General features: G+C 48.2%; 2 protein-coding genes across 3 annotated transcripts in view; one reads left to right on the top strand and one right to left on the bottom strand.

Annotated features, from left to right (window-relative positions):
* Positions 1-565: 565 nt before the first annotated feature.
* zar1l (zygote arrest 1-like) lies at positions 566-1,956 on the bottom strand (the record flags this gene model as incomplete). Its single annotated transcript, XM_079738412.1, has 4 exons — positions 566-709; positions 992-1,066; positions 1,175-1,267; positions 1,375-1,956. 4 exons carry the CDS (start codon positions 1,954-1,956, stop codon positions 566-568), a joined length of 894 nt encoding a protein of 297 aa, XP_079594538.1.
* Positions 1,957-2,624: 668 nt separating this feature from the next.
* The window catches only part of pds5b (PDS5 cohesin associated factor B), a 39,651-nt gene continuing 17,963 nt past the window's right edge, over positions 2,625-24,312 (top strand). Inside the window, exons 1-18 of one of the 2 annotated variants that reach the window (XM_079738409.1) lie at positions 2,705-2,757; positions 2,841-2,978; positions 12,520-12,646; positions 12,764-12,967; positions 13,465-13,551; positions 13,681-13,778; positions 14,769-14,895; positions 15,815-15,895; positions 17,284-17,424; positions 19,273-19,388; positions 19,650-19,744; positions 20,142-20,287; positions 21,004-21,155; positions 21,758-21,871; positions 22,492-22,573; positions 22,708-22,756; positions 22,930-23,069; positions 23,813-23,928. In XM_079738409.1, coding sequence (XP_079594535.1) covers positions 12,539-12,646; positions 12,764-12,967; positions 13,465-13,551; positions 13,681-13,778; positions 14,769-14,895; positions 15,815-15,895; positions 17,284-17,424; positions 19,273-19,388; positions 19,650-19,744; positions 20,142-20,287; positions 21,004-21,155; positions 21,758-21,871; positions 22,492-22,573; positions 22,708-22,756; positions 22,930-23,069; positions 23,813-23,928 — 1,856 coding nt within the window. In that variant the 5' untranslated portion in view covers positions 2,705-2,757; positions 2,841-2,978; positions 12,520-12,538. Of the gene's footprint in view, positions 2,758-2,840; positions 2,979-12,519; positions 12,647-12,763; positions 12,968-13,464; positions 13,552-13,680; positions 13,779-14,768; positions 14,896-15,814; positions 15,896-17,283; positions 17,425-19,272; positions 19,389-19,649; positions 19,745-20,141; positions 20,288-21,003; positions 21,156-21,757; positions 21,872-22,491; positions 22,574-22,707; positions 22,757-22,929; positions 23,070-23,812; positions 23,929-24,312 lie in introns of both variants that reach the window. The other variant, XM_079738408.1, reaches the window with a different exon arrangement.

Below are 24,312 nucleotides of genomic sequence, written 5' to 3' on the forward strand. Positions count from 1 at the left end.
ACAAAGTTAATTGTTTTGGGCCAGTCAAATGGAGCAAAATGAGTAGTTGGAGAATATCCTCCCCCCCCCCCCCCCCCCCCCTCCCTTTCCATAATACCCAGTGGATGCATGCCTTCAGCCAACCAAACATCAGGGCCTGTTTACTGAGTGGATCAGCTAATGAAGTGACCCATCACTACACTGAATTACTGATGACAGAATAAGCCACTTGATAAAGACAAACTTATAACAACGCCCTTCCGCATACTACTGAAGGCATGGTCGACAAAGCTCAGTGTTGCTGCAATACTTTTATTATTTTTTAATTTCTCTACAAAAACCAGTCGGAAGATGAGCCAAGCGGTCCTGAAGGTCCATCCGAGCGCCAACCCTTGGCGAGCCACTGAAGAAATTCAGTCATCAAGTCCGTACTTGGCCTCACTGGGAATGGTTTTAAAATACACCAATGGTTAGGCAGGAGGAGGGCAGAGGATAAAGGTCCAGTTGTAACGACGCCGGTCTGGTTGTAACGGCCCCAGGCTCAGACGAGGTACTTGAAGCTGTGGGTGGCGTCGCTGACCGCCGCTCAGACGATGTACTTGAAGCTGTAGGTGGCGTCGCAGGACAGCCGCGCTCCCTTGCAGCGCCCACACAGATCCTGGCGGTGGGGGCGGGCCATGTTGACGCGCCTGGGCTTCATGTCCCCGCCCCACGACGTCAGCAGGCAGCCCTGGACCAGAACACAGGCACCATGGGGGTGACCACAAGGCATGGAAGGGTGAAGAGGAATTGCTCAAGGGTGACTGGAGTATATACACTGTATGGCAAATACCAAGGTGAAGTTCAAACTCCTATACATTAGTTCCTCCCCCACCACATCCCCAGCATTTGACAAGACAAAGCCAGTATTCTTAATTAACCCCCACATTTAGAAGCAGGTGTGGCCCAGATTGAGGTCCATCTCATTGACAACATCATAGGTCTGCCTCAGCAGTTGTGGCAGGGAGCTCACCTGCCAGAGAATGGATTCCACTTTGTAGGGATTTATTCCCAACTGACACTTCCGGCAGAGCTGCTTGTAATACACCTAAAAGTGGATTAGAAAATAAATTATGCATTTGGGGTTCGCCGTTAGGCGTATAACACCAGCTAGCTGGAAAGTCCAATGCACAAGGGAACAAGTAAGGTTTCCTACCTTGCTTGTTCCAGAGATGCACCAGACATAAGCACTCTCCCACCGGATGTTACACTTTATGCAGTGGAAATGGCCATATCTCTGCTCCAGGAACTAGGGAGCATTTAAAAAAATGAAACATTGACAGTGGTGGAGAATTGCAAACACGACACGCATCATACGACACCAAAAAGCTTGTAGAAAATGTCGGTGGAACTCACCTGGAAGTTCGACCCCTTAAACGCCTGACGCGGGGGGTGACCCACGTTTGCGGAAGGGTCCTTCTCGGTTCCAAGGGCCTTCTTCTCGCCATCCACTAGTTCCACGGATCCGTCTCGCGCTTCATACCCACCGTCTTCGCTGCAGCTCACCGACTTCCGGAAGTTTCTGCGGTCAAACACCGGTGAGTAGATGGAGAGGGGTCGGGAGAAGCGCACGTTGTTGACGGGCGTGTTGAACGGCGCTTTGCCCCCCGGCGTGGGGCAGTGTGGACTCCAAGGAGAGATGGTTCCCTTCTCCTGGGAATACAGCGTTTTGGGGCCAAGCGAACACTGGGTTATCTTCTCTACTTTGAAATTCACTTGAACGCCGCATTCTTTAGTGTCGTTTGTCTTCTTAAACCCAGGGACGACGTACGGATGCACTTCTGATAGGATCACTTTGCAGAGTTCCAGGTAACTGAGGCCACTGGGGGTCAGAAACCGGCCGTCTCTCTTTCCCCATCCGCCGCGGAGGAACGGCACAGCGCCAGGGTGGTTGCCAAAGAAGATCTTGCCCATAACCTGGGGCCTATACCCCTCCATTATAACCCCATGAAGAAGTCCTTTGTGCCCGCCTTGTGGTTTATAAGCGCCCGCGTGCCTCTAAATTGATGCGTTTTAACATTGATTGGTTAATTGGCTTAATACGGGCTTCTATTTGCTGCCCGACTGTCATTGTCTTCTGGCCAAAGGTAGTAGGCCTTATTCTAAACGTAATATAATCAAATGTTTTAAAAGCTTAGAAATCGCTTCATTAATCGATTTCAAAAGCTTTGTCATGTGTCAAAATATCCCAATCTCAAATTTGGTTGAATTGGCTGGCACTGTTCCAAGCTACAAGGGCCTTAGCGATAAGTAAAAGTCAGTTAATTTTTCACAGTTAGATTTTGATATATCATGATCGCAGTCGAACGCAAATATGGTCGTATGGACTGTTTGTTGATTATACCATGTCTTTATATTATACACACATCGCGGTGGCCGACATGCTTCGATAAAACAAGTAGCCATTGTTAATGCCGCACTTTAAAAAATGAAACAACCAGTGAAGCTTATTTTTTATATTTAGCCCTGCCCACTGCTGCTCGGCTGTGATTGTGAACAGCCAACGAGCACCAGCCGAGAAAGCAGCCAATGAAGCTCTGGCGTTGAATGGGATCATAGTGTTCCCAGACAGCTGCAGCAGACGTAGTACCCGCCGCTGGCTCATAGGGGGCGCTGCGCCCCCACGGATGGCAGGCTGCCCATGGGTGCCGAATCTATACATGTTGGCGCCATTTTGGAGCTAGGAGGGGGAAGAGAGCTGCAGAAGAGTACGCGATTGATCACAGTTCATCTACACAGGTATGGAAATACACTGATAAACACACGCGGTTTGATTATTTTTTTTAAATAACAATAATCGCTGGCTTTGTGTTGAATGGCAGGTTGGTGTTTGCTTCACCCCGGGCCCCACGGGTCTCCCGAACCCGGTCGGGGGAGCGCTGCCCGCGTCCATCGCCTGTTTCGGGGAGAACCGTGTCAGATTCATAGCGCTGCATAACCGGAGAGTTGGGCGCAAAACGGTTAGCCATATGCTAAGCTAAATGACTTCCCAGATGCTTCGGCAGAACCAGGGCTCGTATTATCCGCCAGGTCCGGGTCGTAGTTAGGGTACCGCTGTGGTATTTTGGTGGGATCTGGATGCCATTGTGTCTTAGCTTCTTCTGTCAGCAGCGCTGTGTGCTATCACCGTGAGGGAGAGGGTGCTAGCCTAGCGGGTTAGCTCGCTGGGTTCTCCAGCTAGCCTGCTAACGGGATTAGCCGCGGCCAGCAGCACAGCAGCCGCCAGGAGAGGTCTAGCCCCGCCACGGCGTCGACGCGCTCCCGCTGCGGCGTAACAGGGTCCCTGCTTCGGGGTCCGTCCGGACCACATGGAATCCTGTGTGTTGTTGAAGGGTCCAGTGTTGTGGGTGCAGCACAATGGCGTTTATTGTGGCCCCAATGTGTTCATCAAGTCAGTGTTGTTTCTTAGCCACTGTGTGTTTCCATGGGCAGAGTAAATGCGTGATGGGATTATTTGTGTACCACTGGTACTGCGGCGATCACGGGCTGATGGGCCAAACCAACTGCTGACATGGAGAATATCGTCTTATTAAGTTGTCTTCTTATGAAGTATTGGGTGATGCTTCTTTGAGTAGTTTGACACGTAGTGCGTTGACTTGTTTACCAGGGTGGCCATCCTCTAGTCAGGATGTCTAATCACTAACTCATGGGCATCCACTGGCATCTGAAACTATGAAATATGCAAATGTTGTTGAATCAAACGTTAACTATGATGATCATTCATTATCCCCATAAATGCAAAAAAGCGATGTCCTCCTATTGGTAGATGGGGGAAAAAAAGACAACATTGTTAGATGGTGATTGACATGCCTATTGTTTATTGGTCTTTAAAATGTGATATATAATGCCAAATTTCACCATCACAAGTTACCAGAGTCCCAGAAGATGTCTGAAATGTGCGTGCTTTATCAGCCAGGCAGCTAATAAATACAAAACTATTTGTTTTATAATGATTCATGAAAAAAACATTGGAACAACTTAAAGCAGAAAATGATTTCAGTGTCGATGTCGCTGTTATTGATAACATCCCCAATGTTTTCTCGTTGGATCGCGGTTCTATATGGACAGGATAACATGAATCTACTGTGGATCTGCAATTCCCGGTCAATGTCTTTTCACGGGTATTCTTTGCCGTAGTTGTTCCTGTAGAATCACTGTTCTGTTGCACTGCAGGTTTTAGATGCCAAAAATAGCTGCCATGTGTTCTGCTTGGTGGTGCTTAATACCCCAACATGGCTAGCGGCTACCCTAGTTTTCCAGCTTTGCTAGGGTAACCCCTTCACACGGTAGCTCAACGAGTGGACTACTTTACGTCTAGTAGCATGATTGCAGACCAGACGTTTGTGTATGGCTGCTCTTCGTTTTGCTGGTTGGATTTCTATCTCTTTGCTTCGTTCCCTGCCGAATAGCTTGGGGCCGACGCTTGAATGAATGAACAAATAATTGAACATCTTTTATACTTTTCCCCCTGTTTAGTAAGGTTAATATGCTGTTGGTTTTATTCAGGGACTCAAGGCCATATGTATTTTGTTTAGTTGAGAAACCCAAAAAGCTTCTCTCCATTGCTCTCAGATAGCATTTCATTATGACACAGTTATGAGCTGTTAATACTGTGAATTAAGAGGAGTGTTGAATAAGGGGGCTACTAGTCAATAGTGAAAGCCATCTGTGTACAATATATGCCTAGTAGTTTATGATATTGACGTGGTGTTATTGACGCAGATGTGTTGAATACACACTACATGTTTTGATATTCTGCATTTCCGTGGTGCTTTAAGAAATGTTAACGTCTATCTCGCTCCATCGTCTTGGACTGGTGCGCTAAATTCCAAAGTTTAACAAGTACAGCCCAATTGTTGCCTAATTGCAGCTGGTGGCTTGCGCTCCGTTTATTGACCGTCATACTCGCATAACTGTGGTTCCCAGTAGGGGTCTGTTGGTTCACTGGGTCAAAGTTCCTTGGACAGAATCTTACCACTGGAGTATCGGTGTAAAAGCATTCAGCCTAGCTGGTCCATGTTAGCCTGATTTAACGGGGAGTCTTTTGATATTTATCTGGGTCCTCTTCCATCCTTTCTCCAAGATTAAAATGAGATTGAATGCATCCAATAACGCAATGAAAGTTTAATTCCATTATTCCAAAAAGATTATGTTCATAGTCATTTATATACCACGGACTGCACTTCATACTGACCCTACATGCATGTATAAACTATAAAATATTAAAATACAGTCTTGAATAAAATGAAATTGAAGAATACAGTTTTGAATAATCAACACTATTCTACTCATGATTTGCCTGTCGGCGCTCCAGCTGCCGGTTTATCAACCAGAAGTACTTTGTCCGATTGGTCTCTCACTGACCCCAAGGCTCTCCAATGCTATACTGTGATTGGTTGCCACAGTGATCTGTATGTCTGGTCTGTGATTGGATTGGTCGGGGACAGATAGGGCTCATCCTCAGCTAGCAGATGTGGGGTGGAAACGAGGTCAGAACAAAGCTGTGTGTGTGTGATAAGCGAAAATGGTGGCAGGGAAATATTGGTTATGCGGCTGCCGGCTGGCCCTCATAGCCAAAGCTCTGTAGATTTAGCAGAACTAGTGACCCGGAGAGTTTCCTGAAGTCTGTCGCAATATTCAGAGAGCAGCAGGCAACAGGACACTACCTTCACTGCTCCTAAATCAGACATGAACGAGCACAGTCAACACTTCAAGGGGCACCACTAAATAAAACAGACATAGCGTCCAAATAGAGGGGTTGGGAACAATTTATTTCACTCCTGCAATAAAGAAGTTATATTTGGCTGGTCCCGCTTCTATTTAAGTGATAAATGAATAATAGATGAGGAAAAATAAATGAAGCATAAATCTCCGTACCAGGGTCCATCATCATTCTCTGAACAGATTTTCAAACGGAACCTTGAGTCTCAACCGTATCTGTGAGCGTTCTTGTTTGCGGTCGAGCGAAAGTATACCACGGTACTGTTATGCTGGGAACAAAGCCGTTCCGGGTTTTCTCTCGAGCCACTCCGGTTGGTGGTGTACCCCGGTTCCAGGGTTAACACGGACAGACTCCCAAGTGAGACCGGCGAAATGCATTTGCAGCTGCCGCTAATGTTCAACTGTCAGAGTGTGTTAAAAGCTTTACATCACGTCCTGACACTCCCGCTTCCGTCTGACCCTATGTGTTGGGCTTTATAGGAGCTTATTTTAAAGGGGAATCATCACGACGTAACAAGTGGAAAGATCCATCACTGATGGAGCGTGCATGAATTCAAGCAGAGCCTAATCAATGATGGTTTCTGATGTAATCGTCCTATAGTTGCTGCTCATTACAAACGATCATTACAGGTCAGTTGTTGGCTAAACTCGGACCCAGCAGTCCGACAATGCTAGAGCTGAACTTCTGGGGGGGAGGTGGTATAAAGCCCGGGGAGGAACCCAGATACGGTAAGGGGCGGGGCTAGGCCTGGTTCCCTGTTTTGTTACGGGAAAGTCTGCGCAGTCACGCGAGGTTGAGGCGTGGAGAAGGGGTGTTAGTAAGAATGAATATGTTGGCCCGTTTACTAGCACTGCACAATGTATCGTTCCAGCCTTGGCATCGCGATGGGCACATGCAAATTAGTCAGACTGCTGAGCCGTGCGATGTCAAAGTAAAGGCACAGTTATATCTATCAGGGTTGGCTTGGCTCAGGAGGTAGAGTGGGTGGACTTGTATAGCCTTCCGATGTCAAGGTGTCCCTGAGCAAGACAGACATCTAGACCTAACTGCTCCTGACGAGCTGGGTGCTGCCTTGCGTGGTTGACACCGCCGTCGGTGTGTCAATGAACCGTTGTAAGTCGCTGTGGATAAAAGCGTCTGCTAAATGTAAAGTAATTATCTCGAACACGTTATGCTGGAACACTTGCTGCTTGATACAAAGGCAAAACTCACATGGTACTCATCTTCCATGATTTGGAAGATGACACTCGCCTTTGCAAATAATAAAAAACAAACAGGACGTTTTGTTTATTAGTTTTGATTTCCCACAATACATCACAGGTCGCTCGAAATAAGTGATCTCCACAGTGCTCTGGTGAAATGACACACTAGACGTGTAGATGAAATCCATGGAGTGTACTTGGGCATCCTCGAGAGAGAGAGCTGCCACGGGTACCACAGCCCGACCGGACACCAAAGGCGCCGCTAGACCGCTTATCCTGGTGAACGAGCCCCAGGGCTGAGACTCACATCTCGGTTTCACCAAGCTCCCACGTCTGGCAGTTTTAATTTAGATGAATAATGACGGCAAAGGGATGGACTTTTGTTTTCCTAATCCACAATGTCAAAGCAACGCAGAGTAAAAGCTGAGGTGCGGACTGGTTGGACCACGTCTGTGACCTGCAGCACACACAGCAATCAGTCAGTATCAGTGTGATTATATAATCAGCAGTGTCAGTGTTGAGGTGATGCTAATACTATGGGAACAGAGTAAGACGGCCGTTCGGTGGGCTGTGGCGGCTCCACGCTCCTGCTGAGGTGCATGATGGGACATGACAGGCTTCACCATCTCGCTGTATTACGGATAAGGTGGAATCGGTGCCAGTCAACGGGTAGGCCACTGTGCCTGAATGACATGCAGACGGTACAGATAATGCGTACAATAAAGGAAACCAAATTCAGTTTAGAGTTGGTGTCTAAACTTTACCCCTTTTTGAAATATTTTCATCTACCACCTCATAACATTACAACCTTCCCAGTTTCAGTTTTTGCCGTTTCAGCTAAAGCAGTGGTTCAGTAATAGTGTGCTATGCTAGGGAACTTAATTCATCTTATTGTATAGCAAAGATTCCATATATAAGAAACAATTGATGGATTTGACTCAATGCACGGAAATTTAAGCTAAAAGTCAATTCATTTTTTCCGTAGCGCAATATATATACTGCAAAGAACAGAAGTATTGCAAAGTCATTTTGCTCCAATATTGGACAGCCCTGGTTAACACAGTGTTCATTAAACCTTTTGCAGACACCCTTCTACAGTTTACCGCTGTTGGCGGAGTTGTTGGCCAATTACGTACTTTGCGATCTCCACCTCCCAGAAGAAGGTGAAATGCACTGTTCACCAATATTTGAGCTGGTCCGTCGTCAGACTAGATAATAATCTAAAGTCTTTAAAATCTTTATCTGAGGTCTGATTTGTGAGGCAAGTTGTTGGCCGATGCAAAAAATGGATACACTGAAATGATGATCTGCATGACATCATTCAGTAACCTGTGACGACCCAAACGACCCGCATTTAAAAGGACCATCCATAAATCTATAACCGACACCAACATGTGATGTGACCCTTCCGACCGTGTTACTCGCACATGGTGTCTCTTTTCAAATTCCCACTGACGACGTGGGGAACACGCCTGCTGTCTGTGTCAAACACATTGATGAAGAGCGACAACCCAGTCGGCGGTTAATTATGTGTGAGGCAGATCCCTACCCGTTGCAACTCGCCCTCCTCTGTTCCCTGCTCCGTCTCAACCCTGGCCCAACTCACGGTTCAGTTACATGCCGGATCGTCAGTGATTGAATTAAACACTGATGCAGTTATTTAATTGATCGGTCTGCAGCCAAACATGCCAATCTGCGGTCAGAGTTCAGTGCGTGTTTTTTCATTTTTCAGAATTGCATTTGAAGGTTGTGTCAGCGATGCTAGGCCGAAACATAAATGATCACATTCATCTGATCTTTCCTCACGATCTGCTAGCTGCCCGCCCAATAAGCAGGCCGTCAAAAAAAACCTGTCTCTGTGCTCCGAGATCGTACACAAGAACAAATGGGACTACCAACACCTCAAAACCAAAATAAACAGTATTCCGACAAGGGGTGGGTGTTGTCGGGTTTTTGCGCTGCGTTCATGATAGTTTTTACTGGATGCACGAAAAACAAACAGAGGTTTGTTTTGGATCTCGCTTCAAACACAATCAGAAGTGACGTCACCCATCATCGCTGATAAAACCTTCAAAACAATGAAGTTGTTAGTATAGTAGATCTCCAGTGCATGGCACGCATGTGTCATTGCCATCCGTTTGTAACCCGGTTTATTTCTTTGCCATGCCTCGATTAGATAACATGTCTACTTTAGGAGCTGGCAGAAGCAAAGTGGTTCTTTACTGAACCCTGGAGGGTGGGGAGGAGACTGGTGGTAAGCTTGGCACCTGTTCTACAAAGTGGCTGCGGCTACCTCACCAATGTTGCCCACACAGGTGTGTCTCGCTCCCAGAGCCCGGAGCAACATCGGGACCATGCCTAGAACAAATGCCCACTGATGTGTCAGCACATCAAACCAATGCTTCTTCAGTTGACAGCAAAGATAGTTTTCACTGTGTGTGTGTGTGGGCGGGCGGGCGGGCCTTCCACGCTGATGTTTTGCATCAGCCTCAGGGTGACGGGACCATATTGGAGCAATAACTGCACTGCATGGCCTTCCTAATTGTTGTCAAGTCGTTTGTTTTGGCTGAGAGGGGATGAGTAAGCAGTCAGGCGGGCTGCCTGCAGGGTTTCAATGCAGGGGAAAAGGCCTGTAATGGAAAGCGGACAGATGGCCGACCGGCTTTAGAATGAAGGCTGTGTATGGGCAGGAGTCTGGTGATGGAGTTCGTGCTGCGAAACAGTCACGAAGCCGAGTTGATGCTGCGTCACCGAGTGTGCATGATGGGACATTTGGCTGGAGATGAACCATACAGCTGACATTTAAATTGTTCATCAGAGAGTCTAAGTATGAAGGGACCCCAACATTGGTGCACAACAGAAGAATAACTATTAAACAAGCATGGCAAGCCAAGAAGACTTTGGCAGCAGATCCTCTACTGGATTTCCCTCTTTGCACCCTCTCTACTCTTTACCTGCCTTTCTCATAATTTATTGAATTCATTCGAGGCAGTATTTGGTTTGGGTGCAATCTCGGTGTGAGGGCAGTGGACTGTTTAATTATGAATGAAAGGCAGCGTAGACTTTCTGAACAGTGTGAATTACGAAGCCTGGAGACGTATCCCTGGTTCAGTGTGCAGAAAACCACTGCTTGGTTGTGATTACCCCAGTGAACACGCCACTCAACACACAGTTGCAGACCTAGGCTGTAGACTCAACTATGACTAGAGCTTGGAGGCCTGAATAGTGTAGCCCCCCCCCTCTCCAGATTCAAAACGGATGATGTTTTTGCTATCGAGGCTGAAGTTGAACATTATGTAAGATGGTTTTCATTCCTCCTTGCTGCTGCTGCTTCTCGTCTCCCTCCCTCCCTCTTCCTCCTCCTCCCGTCTTCGCTCTCCATCCATCCCTCTCCTCCCTTCCTCTCTCTCCTCTCTCTGTCCCTTCCCTATCCTATCTGCTTCCCTCCCTCCTTATTTCTCCTTTCCCCTTCCCTCTCCTCTCTCCTTCCCTCTCCTCCTTCCTTTCCTCTTCCTTCTCCTCCCTCATTCTCCCTCCTCTCCTTCATTCTCTCTCCTCCCTCTCCTCTCCCTCCTCCCCCTACACCAGGTGTTATAGCATGGTGGTTAGAGCTGCGGCAGAGCGATAAGTGTTGGTTTCCGCCCCCCCTAGGGGGTCCTATCTGGATGGAGCGTGTCCTCATTCAGTATGTTTCCTCCGGGATCTCTCAGGATTAACACTTTAGAATGAATTAAATCTTTACTAAGGCCCCGGCCTCGGATATGAGGTAGCTCGCCCGGCCTCCTAAAGTTGCGATGCTGAGTCACTTGGCTGTCGGTGATGTCCTCATGTTATGATGGGCCCAATGTTGGCGACGTCCTCATTGTGTGATGGGCCCAATATTGGTGACTTACTCATGTTATGATGGGCCCAATGTTAGCTGTGCTCAAGTTATGATGGGCCCAATGTTGGCGACGTCCTCAAGTTATGATGGGCCCAATGTTGGCGACGTCCTCATGTTATGATGGGCCTAATGTTGGCGACGTCCTCATGTTATGATGGGCCCAATGTTGGCGACGTCCTCATGTTATGATGGGCACAATGTTGGCGACGTCCTCATGTTATGATGGGCCCAATGTTGGCGACGTCCTCATGTTATGATGGGCCCAATGTTGGCGACGTCCTCATGTTATGATGGGCCCAATGTTGGCGACTTACTCATGTTATGATGGGCCCAATGTTGGCGACGTCCTCATGTTATGATGGGCCCAATGTTGGCGACGTCCTCATGTTATGATGGGCCCAATGTTGGCGACTTACTCATGTTATGATGGGCCCAATGCTGGTGACTTACTCATGTTATGATGGGCCCAATGTTGGCGACGTCCTCATGTTATGATGGGCCCAATGTTGGCGACGTCCTCATGTTATGATGGGCCCAATGTTGGTGACTTACTCATGTTATGATGGGCCCAATGTTGGCGACGTCCTCATGTTATGATGGGCCCAATGTTGATGACTTACTCATGTTACGACGAGACCCATGTTGGCGTCTATGTTAACTGGTGTTGGTGTCGTGCTCAAGGGTTTAGGGCCATCATGACAATAATGATGGTAGCTTCTTCAGTGATTGATTGATGCTAGTTTGGGTGCCTTTAAAAGATGCTGGCGTTGGATATTGGCGTTGATGTTGTTTCCAGGCACTTAAGAGCTGATGTTGTTGTTATGTTGTCTCTATGCTCTGAGATGTGATGTTGTTGTTAGGATGCACTGATTGTGAAATTCTGGGTTGATACCGACGTTTAAAATAACAATTTGGCCGATACCAATGTTTTTTTTTTGTTATTTGTTCCCCCTTTTGTGCCAGGGAAACAAACCCTAAACCCCCACGCAGACACACACCTCGTATACACGCATACACAATGACACAGGGAGAGGCTTTGATGATTTGTATGAAATCAATCTGTTTATTTCAACAACTACGCCATCAACATTCAACATCTAAATTATTTCAACGTGGGCTTAGGCAGATAGGCCTACATGCGCCGAAAACAGATCGCTATTTATTTTACTGAACACAGCCTGCATGACGGTGAACTAGACACGTATTTAGCATATGGAAACTATGGCCAAAAAAATAACCTCACACGGTGTGTCTTTTTACAATTTATTTGTTACCGGCATTCGTAGTGTTGATCAGCTGAGAAATAGTCCGCCAAAGACGATGACGTCGCTTAGCAGCCCGCGCGCACGTGTGGTTTGTTTACTAATAAAAGTAAAAGTTCGTGTGGGAGTATTTCACTGTCTCGGAGAAAGATCAGCGATATGCAGTTTGTAAGCCATGTTCCAGTGACATTTCAAGAGGAGGAAGCATTGATCATGTAAACATCGGCCACTGCCATCAGTGAATGTCATCTTATTTTCCGATAGCGGTCAACAACGCGAATATCGGCCGTTACCGATGTTCTTCCGATGCATCGGTGCATCCCTAGTTGTTGTTGTTGTTGTTTCTAGGCACTGAGGAGCTGATGTTATTAATGTTGTTGTCATCGTCGTGTCTGGTCACTGCGGCCCTGATGTTGTTGTTGTTGTGTCTAGGCACTGAGGAGCTGCGAGCATGGCTCACTCTAAAGCTCGAGCTGCCGACGCGAAGGTCACCTACCCCCCTGGGGTCAAGGAGATCTCCGACAAGATCTCCAAGGAGGAGATGGTCCGCCGCCTTAAGGTCAGTGAACCTCTCCCCCTCGCCGCACTTCCTGGTTACCACGGCGACTCAACGCTCTACGCGACAGGCCGTCCTTCGAGGTCGTGGGTCTAAGTTCTCTCTGCGTCCCCCCCCCAGATGGTGGTGAAGACCTTCATGGACATGGACCAGGACTCGGAGGAGGAGAAGGAGCTGTACCTGAACCTGGCGCTCCACCTGGCCTCGGACTTCTTCCTCAAGCACCCGGACAAGGACGTCCGCCTGCTGGTGGCGTGCTGCCTGGCGGACATCTTCCGGATCTACGCCCCTGAAGCGCCCTACACCTCCCCCGACAAACTCAAGGTGGGGACGGCGAGAGAGGGGCGGGGAGGGGGGACTAACCAACAATCACCAGCGGCATGTGGGCTCAGGAGGTAGAGCGGGTTGGCTGCTAGCCGGAAGGTTGCTAGTTCCATCCCCGGCTCCTCCTAGCTGTGAGTGTCGAGGTGTCCCTGAGCAAGACACCCTCACCCTGACTGCTCCTGACCAGCTGGCTGTCGCCTTGCATGGCTGAAACCGCCGTCGGTGTGTGAATGTGTGCATGAATGGGTGAATGTTAGGCAATATCTGTGCTGTGCTGTGTGATAATAAACTGATCAATTATTATTATTATTATTATTATTATTATTATTATTATTATTAATATTATTAATATTGTAAAGCGCTTTGAGTGTACACTAGTTAGAAAAGCACTATAAATGCAATCCATTTACCATTCCACTTATTTTGAAGTGGGTGTATTTTGAAGTGGAGACCAGTGTGGCTGTCGGTGACATGTGTTTGTGTTGTCGTTCTTCCAGGACATCTTCATGTTCATCACCAGGCAACTCAAAGGACTTGAGGACACCAAGAGTGCCCAGTTCAACCGGTACTTCTACCTGCTGGAGGTGAGTGCCTTAATTATGATGTGATGTGTATTTCAAAGCTGCCGTCAAATGACATTTAATGTTGTTTGACGTTTTAATGTGCTCATGAAAGATTCCGGTTTATTTATTTTGTCTTTTGTCCTGCTTCAGAACATAGCCTGGGTCAAGTCATACAACATCTGCTTTGAACTTGAAGACAGCAATGAGATCTTCACCCAGTTGTACAGGACCCTGTTCCAAGTCATTAAGTAAGAACACACACACACACACACACACACACACACACACACACACACACACACACACACACGTGTGTGTGTTTTGGCTGACGGACAGTGGAATCAGCTGCTTCGTGTGTTGCTCAAGTCTCTGTGGGCCTCTGTATCTCTCTTCTGACAGCTGCACTGTGTGAGATGAATTCTGCGCCTTTGATATCATGGTAGCCTCACAAGTCAGACTTTACATTACTGATCTAAAGTTGACATCTTTCTTTTGCTTCATAATTGTTTCGCTGCTGCAAGCGTGTGATTGGCTGACACAAACTCGGCCAGCAGTAGTAAACTGTGACGTGTATTAACGGTCTCAAATGAACTCTGCAGACCGGCCACTGTAGAAATACTTATAACATTCCCCTCTGAAGCCTCACCCACTCGAGCAAATCCGTTTTTATTCAGTAGAACGTCAAAACAGGAAGCCAGTCGTTACTCTGCCGCCCAGGTTTTAGATTTTTCGGCAGGTCTCTGTGCCGTGCTCCCCCCCCCCGCACCCCCAGGACTCCTGTATCCGACACTGGTGCTGTGGTCAGGTAGACAGATGTTCCAGGGAGTGAATGTGAGGGAAACGTTGGAACAGCTGGACTTCTGTTTATTTCTATACAAACAAGCTGGGGGGGGTGGGAAGAAAGTGTAAATAATCTCATTTTTAAATAACCGTGTGTTTGTGTTTTCTAACTGCATAACCATCAGCGTGGCTTTGGACTGCACATTTAATGCTCCATACCATCCCATCGGCCCTCGCACACACAGACAGACGCACACACGCACACACACAGACGCACGCACACACACAGACGCACGCACACACGCGCGCGCTAAGGCGAACGGCGGTTCGAGATGAAAGGCGTTCCATCTGCGATGCGTTCCGTCGGTGCTGCTGCCGCCTGCCACGCTAGTTAGCGCCTGGCTCGCCCCCCCCCGCGGTGCCGTGTTTATTTATCCCTCTCTCTCCCGTTTCCGTAGCAACGGGCACAACCAGAAGGTGCACATGCACATGGTGGACCTGATGAGCTCCATCATCTGCGAGGGCGACACCGTGTCGCAGGAGCTGCTGGACACGGTGCTGGTCAACCTGGTCCCCGCACACAAGGTACACACCCACGTCTGCATGCTCGACACGCACGCACACACGCACGCACATCTGCAGCCTAAAGGATGTGGAAAGAGTGCTTGTGCAGGCCTGACACAAGCATTCTCTCACACACTCTCACACACAAACACACGCACACTCGAGCATTCGCGCACGCACGCACACAATCGCACACACACACTCGCAATCGCACACACACACACGCACGCACGCTTGCGCACACACACACACTCACACTCACACACTTACACAATACAGACACACACACTTACACACTACAGACACACACACTTACACACTACAGACACACACTTTACACACACCCCCGCAAAATACTGAAATAACACATTTCTGCATTATTTAAACATTTTTGCAATAACTGACTTTTCCTTCTGGGCTTTGGCGCTGTTTTATTCCCCTCCTTTGTGGGAAAAGAGTGTCAGACGTGATTTGAATGATTGTGGACTTTTTCTGTCTGAGCACTCGGAGGCTGTAACTGTAGCTGTGTTAAAAGGGCTCGTAATACACTTAGGTGAACTCTAGTGAAGTGATTTGATATTGCGAGGACACTGGAACTCTTCAGGCCTTCTGGCTCTGTCATTCCCGTTTACCTCAATTCAGTGAGACCCCTGCAGGTCAACATGGGTACTGCGTGTTTCCCTGAGCTGCAGTGGTCCTTCTGAATGGACATCATGAGGAGGGACTCGTGTATTGTATATACCAGTATACTGGAATGGCTTTTACATTACATTGTTAAGGTATTTTTAATGGATTATTTGAAGTTATATTTTTATTTATATTATTTTAATTTTTGCTGGATATCCAGGCCCAGTCCTGGTGCCAATATACAATTACAATTTCCATAATCGTTGTGCCGTTCATAACTTGTTTTCCCCCTTCCTTGTTTTTCTGTGCCCAGAACCTGAACAAGCAGGCGTACGACCTGGCCAAGGCCTTGCTGAAGAGGACAGCCCAGGCCATAGAGCCATACATCACCAACGTAAGAGCCACCATCTCAGTCCGTGTCTTCTCTCAGTCTACCAGCTCCACAGCACAAAACATGATCCTCAGAGGAACCCGCAGTGTCTGAGTGTCAGGAAACAAATCTTCACTGTGCAGTGCGAGATGTCAGCATTCCCCAGGCTTCTAACTTAAACTTGGATTTTTTATAAATCCATGAATGCATGCACATGTATCATTTGCATGAGAGGATACTGGCCACCGATGCACCCGTGTTGACGTGTACCGCACTTGGTGATGCGGTTAAAGTGTTGTAGGGACAAGGCGTTGCATTGACATGGGTGCGATTCTCAGGTTGTTGCGGAATAATTCATTGTATGTAAATCTAGTGTCTTGTGTTGCGTTTCACTGCCACGCATAATTCGGCAAAGCCCAGGCTCTCTCTCTTGCTCTCTCTATCCTCGGAGACGATGCAACGGTGTGTTTTCAGAGCTTTCCGCTATTTTAAAACAAATTTGATGGTGTGGCGTTGCTGGCACAGGGTTTTATGGAGTTTATTAACATAAATGTCAGACTATTTTGAGACGGCTGGTGTTTCTGCTCAAACAGACTGCACGATCCCACATACACGGTGGAGCGAAATTATTCAGGGATGAATTGGAAACGGGACCTTTTCAACAGGCTGTTGAAGGGAATTTAAGTGGTGCCATTGTACTATTGAATACGACTAATGCGGCATAATAACTCCACTATTCACCCTTTCACCCGTGGTTGCAAAACAGATTCAACAATTGACTTAAAAGATTAAAAACCGCCCTAGCAATTGTAGTATAGTATATAACCCAGACAATTTTGACCTGCTGTGCTGAATGTCCAAATCTGTCTGTCCTTGGCTGGTGGCAAGTCTGTTCAAGTTGGAAGCTTTGGCGCGGTAATGCCTCCCCCTTTCATTCGCAAGACGAACTGCCCTTGCGGTTCCATCCGAGACATAGCCTCACGGATTGCCTTCAAACCCGGCACGGCAAATGCTCTTGGGGATGCGCACAGGACATGAGAGCAGGCCGGGTTTGTATGCCAGTGTCCCTGGGCTTCATGGTTGACTGCAGACGAGAGTCTGCAGTCAACCATGCCCTATCAAGGCTCTGACTTTGATGTGGGATAGATATGATGGGGAGGGGGGGATGTTATGCCCGCTGCCTTCTGTCTATCATCTCTCACTTGTTGCATCAGAATTTCCCGATTCCTTTCCCCAGAGTAATTTCCTCCCGACTATAGTGCAATGAGTGTGCAAAGTATTATAGTGTAATGACCCTTTCTAAATTTTGTCTGGTACTTGACTCTCATTCTTCTCGTTCACACCTCTCCCACACATCTCTCTCTCGCGTCTCTCTCCCACACCTCTCTGTCTCTCGCTCTCCCACACTGCAGTTCTTCAACCAGGTGCTGATGCTGGGCAAGACGTCCGTGAGCGACCTGTCGGAACACGTCTTTGACCTCATCCTGGAGCTGTACAACATAGACAGTCACCTGCTGCTGTCTGTCCTGCCCCAGCTGGAGTTCAAGCTCAAGGTAGACACACACACACTCGCTCTCCGTCTCTCTGTCTCCCTCTGTGTGTGTGTGTGTGGTCTTAACCACATGGTTCACAGCTCCCCTCCCGAAACGGTCGTCCTCCATCTTTTTAGTTTCCGTGTGGCTCTGCGTCACTTAATTTAGCTCTGACGTTTCTGTGTCATCTGTTGGTCGTTAAACCCGACCCTCCACAGCTATATTTGCGTTCCAACGCGTATCGTCGTGTCACGATGGATTGCTGCCGCTGCTCTGCGTCTGTTGTGTGTTTGAGGTGTCCTTGTTTACGGCAGCAACCAACACCTAGTTTGTGTACTCCCAAGACCAGCAACACCGTGGCGTTATGAGCGGAGAATCTGTGTCATTAGTTTTTATATAGATGGATGGTTCACTATCCGTCGTTGTTAGGTTGGTCATTAGGTGTGTGTGTGTGTGTGTATGTGTGTGGGGCCACTCAGCATAATGCCTGGCCAGCGGTGGTGGCAGGGCTGAAGGTTTCCCTCCCTGATGGATAACACTCATTAACCGCTTGGGGGGTGGGGGGGGGGGCGGCACAACTGGCTGCTGCCTCAACAGAATAATAACAAGACAGAGCCCCCAACTCCCACTCACCATTATCTCTCTCTCGCTCTGCTCCAGCTGGCTCCCTCTCTCTCTCTCTCTCTCTCTCTCTCTCTCTCTCTCTCTTTTTCTTCACCATCGCTGATAGTAGTCTCTCCCTTAAGCCCTTAACACCAACGTTTCCCTCCCCGAATCTCTCCTTGTATCACTCTTACCTTACAGCTATCTCTTGCTTTCTCGCTTTCTCCCGGCTCTTCAGCTCGTTATCTGATTGTATCCCCTTGCCCGCTTCCTCCACCGCTTCCTGTGTCTTCTTCCTGTAGCTCTAGCGTTATTACACTCGGGACGAGGAAGAGAAAGAGATAAAGCACGGCCGGTCTCTCTCTCTCCGTCCCTCCCTCCCCACTCGTCACCCATCCTGATGTCTCTTGTAACGCGCGCTGTCGGCTGCGTCCCTATCCATCCACCACGCTTCAGAGCGCCTCCGTCCATCATTGCCCCCACGCCCGTTTCCATCAGCGGTGACGAGTGTTTCTGTACGATAAAAGAGTGTTGACGGCCTCGGAGCCAGGGCTACCCGGGGAAAAAGGGGAAGGGGAGTGATGTGAGGGTATTGATCCAGAGACGCGTCCACTGCCTACAGAGAGTTCATACTAACGAGGAGCGAGTTCAGACGTGGCAGCGGCTGGTGCTGTAGAATAGCGATGATTATCTGGTGTCGGGGGACGGAGGTGGATAGAGACGTCTTCAGAGTTCCAACGGGAAGGCTTGAGGCACCCGTATGTGCTGTAATGATCGTAAAACGACACCACGTTATTTTATTCTCCGCGTAGAGTACCCTGCCATTACGCTAGACCCCAGACCGATGAAGCTCAACCACAGATCTCTCTACAGATTTGTTATAATGCGTCTGCCCTGCTGCCTTCTGCAGAACCAAGACACTCTCTTCCTCCCTCTGAATAATGTTTTTTCCACTCCGGTGAAATTCTTCTATTATTATCAGGGCGCTACAGACGCCTTTGTCTTCTAACAGACGATAACGATGATGTAAACCTCAACAGAGGAGCAGAACCGTGTAGCCATTATGCCCACTCCCAAGATTTCCATTTTATCTCTCGAGTTCGACCAAACAACGAGGGCCTGCTCAAAGGCCCACGTCAGCCAGATGGAGCAGAGGGTTGTTTTCGAACAAGCTACCCTCCTCTGGACTGTCTGCTCTAGCTCCTGGGCTGTGGCGGTGGCCGTCTCGGTGCAGAGTGATAACGGGATGATTTCGTGTCTCTGCAGAGCAACGACAACGATGAGCGGCTACAAGTGGTGAAGCTGCTGGCTAAGATGTTCGGAGCCAAAGACTCAGAGCTGGCTGGACAGAACAAGCCTCTCTGGCAGTGCTACCTTGGCAGGTATATACCAAGTGTGTGTGGGTGGGTGTTGATGGATGGCCTTCTAGCAGTGATTCATAGCAATGCATTGCATTGCAAGTTTCTGTTGTTGTTTTGAACTCTATTTGTTTTAATGTGGTTTGTATCGGATGTTCTAAAAAGCCGCCATTGTCGTCATTTGACCTGACGTCACGTGACAGTGTGTGGTGGGGGCTGACCTTGTGTTAGTGGTCGCTGACCTTGGGTTAGTTGTGACTGACGTGTGGCGCGGGTTTCCCCAAGGTTTAACGACATCCACGTCCCCATCCGGCTGGAGTGTGTGAAGTTCGCAAGCCACTGCCTCATGAACCACCCCGACCTGGCCAAGGACCTGACCGGTAAGCCTCTCCTTCAGACCCACGCTCAGACCGACCGAGAGGACTACCATGACATTGGGTAGTCGTCCCCACAGTGCCGGCACATGGCTGTTAGGGTCTCCGCTTGGTCTGTTGGGGCAGGATAGAAGAGTCGTTGACTCCCAGCACAAATGTTGTGCGTTCGAACCCCTGAAGTTGCATTCTACCCGTAGGCACCCTTGAGCAAGATACCTGACCTAGTTCCTGTTCATTAGTGGCACGTATCGGTAAAAGAAAAATCACCAAGTCACTTTGGGTGAATCCACCTGATAAACGATATAAAATAGTCATACCATCAACCATCGGTGTGACGGTACAAACAGTTTTGAAGCCACGGAATGACACTCACCTCTGCATCCTTCTCCTCTCCCTCCCCCAGAGTTCCTGAAGGTCAGATCCCACGACCCCGAGGAGGCCATACGCCACGACGTCATCGTCTCCATAGTGACGGCCGCCAAGAAGGACCTGGCGCTGGTGAACGACGCGCTGCTCAACTTCGTGAAGGAGAGGACCCTGGACAAGAGGGTGAGTGGAGGGTCCACCGGTGCATTAAATAAGGACGTGTTTTGGCACTGTTGTGGCCAGGGGGCCTGATTCCAAGCCGAATGGTCCTGGGTTCGATCCTAGACAATAGGGCTGGGTAAAAATATTGATTCATCAATGCACGGTAATTTATTTGTTCTCGATTCAATTTAGATTCAGAGTTTTATTGAAATTGATTATTTCCATTAAAAAAAAAAAAGAAAAAGCATACACAGTCATTGTAATCCAGAAGCGAGTAGGCCTGAATGTACATGCCCTTATACATTTGTCCATGTAATGATTATTACTTTTATGCTGCAAGTTTAGCTCAGGAACAATACTATACAATGGTGTATTCCCTTTTTGCTAGTTAAAGCACAATGAAATGGTTAATTCATTATGAAATGGTTAATTCTAAATAATATTTAGGTATTTTTGTCATCTGCACGTATTACAGAATCGATATCGTAGCAATTGGATCAATATCGAATCGATATCGAATGAAGACCCAAAGAATCTAATTGAATTGAATTGTGAGGTACCTGGCGATACCCAGCCCTACTCAACATACCTGAAGGCATCGTTAAGCACGATGCCTAATTCTCTACCTGCTCGTTAGGCTACCTGGACCACCACAAATGTGCATTCGCCATACTTCTACTTCCTCCAACTGACTTCCTCTTCCTGTCGTCGTCTTCCCCCCCCTTCCTGTGGCTCAGTGGCGCGTGCGTAAGGAGGCCATGATGGGTCTGGCCTCCATCTACAAGAAGTACTCCCTGCAGGGGGAGGGCGGGCGCGACGCCTCCAAGCAGATCTCCTGGATCAAAGACAAGCTGCTGCACATATACTACCAGAACAGCATCGACGACAGGTGGGCCACAGAGCTCCCCCCTGGGGGATCGGGGAGGGTCGGGTCCCGGTTCCACATTTTAGAGCCGACTGGAATTTTAAAGGGTCCAACGCCGTTTGTGCTACCAGCAATGCTTAAAATAAGATGTGTTACCCCGAAAAGTGGATTGATTGATTTGTTCCGCTTTAGCCTGCAATGTGAAAAAGGGTTTATGGCTATGCCATTTTTAACTTGATTTTAAAGTCCTCACTTTCCCATCTGTTTGAAATTATTTAAGTACTCTTTATCAGATCATTGTATTAAATTAGTTGCTACAGAATATCTTGCATCAATAGACCTGGAGACTGTATAGCATGGGTTACTGCTGCTATAGTTGAATGCTACTCGATCTCCAAGCACTCCTATTGATGTGCAGAGCTTCCTGGAAACAGGAGTGTTAGTTTAAAGTATGAAAGTCCCTTTCATATTGTTTTGTATTTCTTCTTCCTGGTGCTTTGTTCTGGCGGTGCGGTGGTTGGCCAGGGACACACTTTTAACCTCCTATCCCGTTTCCTGTTTGGTCTCACTCCGTGTTCGCTCCTCTTCGCTCCTCTTCCTGCTGTGCTGCGATTGGCCGGGCCCAGGCTGCTGGTAGAGCGGATCTTCGCCCAGTACATGGTCCCCCACAACCTGGAGACCTCTGAGAGGATGAAGTGTCTCTACTACCTGTACGCCACGCTGGACCCCAACGCCGTCAAGTGAGTAATGAGCGCTGTACCCCGAAAAATTACTGTACCCCAAAAAGGTACTGTACCCCCAAATACAACTGTACCTCCCCAAAAGCTACCTTACCCCCCCAAGAAATACTGTACCCCAAAAAGCTACTGTACCCCCCAAAACAACTGTACCTCCCCAAAAGCTACCTTACCACCCCAAATAAATACTGTACCCCAAAAAGCTACTGTATCCTCCCAAAACGACTGCCTCCCCAAAAGCTACCTTATCCCCCAAAGGACTTCTGTACCCCAAAAAGCTACTGTATCCTCCCAAAACGACTGTACCTCCCCAAAAGCTACCTTACGCCCCCAAAAAACTACTGTGCCCCAAAAAGCGACTGCCGCAAAAACTACTTTACCCCCTCCAAAAATGACTACCCCCCCTGAAAGCTACCGTACCCCCAAAAATGATTTTACACCAATAATCACTACCGCACATACATGCTATAGCAACACACAAGCTGCAACAACACACTACGCTACCCTCAACTTCCAGAATCACACATACACAGATGAGATGTGGAGAACCCAACACGTTTGATGTGTTATAACACGACTCCTCTCCCTCAACACCTCCTCCTCCTTCTCCTTCCTCCCTGCAGAGCTCTGAACGAGATGTGGAAGTGCCAGAACATGTTGCGGCACAACGTCAAAGACCTGCTAGACCTGGTCAAACAGCCCAAGGTAAACCTACCTTGTTGGCATCATTTCTTTATGGTCCAGTGGCATCTCTAGGGATCAATTTACTTAATATATGTATCTTAGTACGTCTCCTTTCTATGAACCACATTGATAAGGATTTATTGTCTCTCCCACAGTCTGACGCCTCCAGCAAAGCAGTGTTTGCGAAAGTCATGGTGATCACTAGTAAGTGAACAGGCTTACTCCGCACACTGCATAGCGTTGCCCTTGCTTCAGCTATTTAATCTTTAATAATTTAAAAGTGTGTTACTAATATGTAGCTTCTACAATGCCAAGGAAAGCCCAACTGTCAGCTTTTAACAATAGAGATCATAATTGTTTGCTGTGTGTGTTTGTAGGGAATCTGCCAGACCCTGGCAAGGCCCAGGACTTTGTGAAGAAGCTGGCCCAGGTCCTGGAGGAGGACGAGCGGATCCGAGACCAACTCGAGACCCTGGTCAGCCCGGCCTGCTCCTGCAAACAGGCTGAAGTCTGTGTGGTACGTCCCCCTTAAGCCTCTGGGGTCACTGTGGTCGTAAAGTGAGAATAGATTCTTCCAATCATAGTGTTGTGTATCGCCCTTTTGCGTAACGTTACATTTTTGCGTTGCAAACTTTTTTAAGTCCTAGAATTGCATGATGCATAATGTGCTGTGTGAGTAACGCTGGCATGTTGTGTATTCAGGCTCTTCCCATAAAGCCTTGTTTTAAAGTGGCGCGGTCACATGCGCTGTGCGCTGTTGTGCGACCGAGCCGCTGTGTCAACACGCTGAGCTCCCAGTGTTTGTGTTGGTTTTGTTTCTGTTCCAAAGTAAGCGGACAGAGGTGAGTCTAGTGTGCGACAACGTTGGTCTGTTATCTCAGTTTTATGGTGCACTCAGAGCTCCTACCTGTACACCATACTGTACGTCTGAGTATACTGAAAGGGGGAACTCTGCACTGATTCTAGGGCATAAGAAACGACGCAAGTCTGTCAGGATCAATGCTGTGGTTTAACGGTTAATGAATAGCTGGGTTTTGCAACGACGTTGATCACACTACATTCACCGCTCCTAAATCAGAATTGGAACGAGCACAGTCAACTCAAGTAGGGGCACAACTAAATAAAATGGAGTGCGTGTGTGTGTGTCAGAGAAATTGGGTGCAGCATAATATTGTAAATGCCTGCCAGCCTTTATAGGCCGCGTGTGCGCCTGTTGTTTTTAATGTGATGTGTTGCCGTGTGCGTTCTGCTCTCCCACAGAGGGACATCACCAAGAAGATCGGCAGTCCCAAGCAGCCCAGCAACCCCTTCCTGGAGATGGTCAAGTTCCTGCTGGAGAGAATAGCCCCCGTACACATCGACACAGAGTCTATAAGGTAAGGGTCCCGAACTACTGGAACACAGTCTACAAGGTAGAGTCTTTTAGACTGAGTACCCCCCCCAGCCTATTCTGCCGGCGATTTGAATAACTTTTCTTCCTGTTTCCGATCCACCTTTACTGGAGCCAATCCCCAAGCTGGCTTTTCCCCCCTGGCGCGCTACTGGCTGGTTTAACATAACGAAGACAGGGAAGCGACGGCAAGCAGCCAATCGCGTACAGAGTCGTTTGAACTACGCCCGTTGATCACGCCTCTTATGCTGAAGAAAATGACAGCAGCCTCCCCAGACCAACGTGCAATCTACGATTTGAGCTTGGTCTGGCAATAGCCAGGCTAAGAGTCTTGTACTCTTAATACAGAGTCTATAAGACGGGGCTCTGT

This window comes from Pollachius pollachius (genome assembly GCF_949987615.1).
Source record: "Pollachius pollachius genome assembly, chromosome: 6".
NCBI lineage: Eukaryota > Metazoa > Chordata > Actinopteri > Gadiformes > Gadidae > Pollachius > Pollachius pollachius.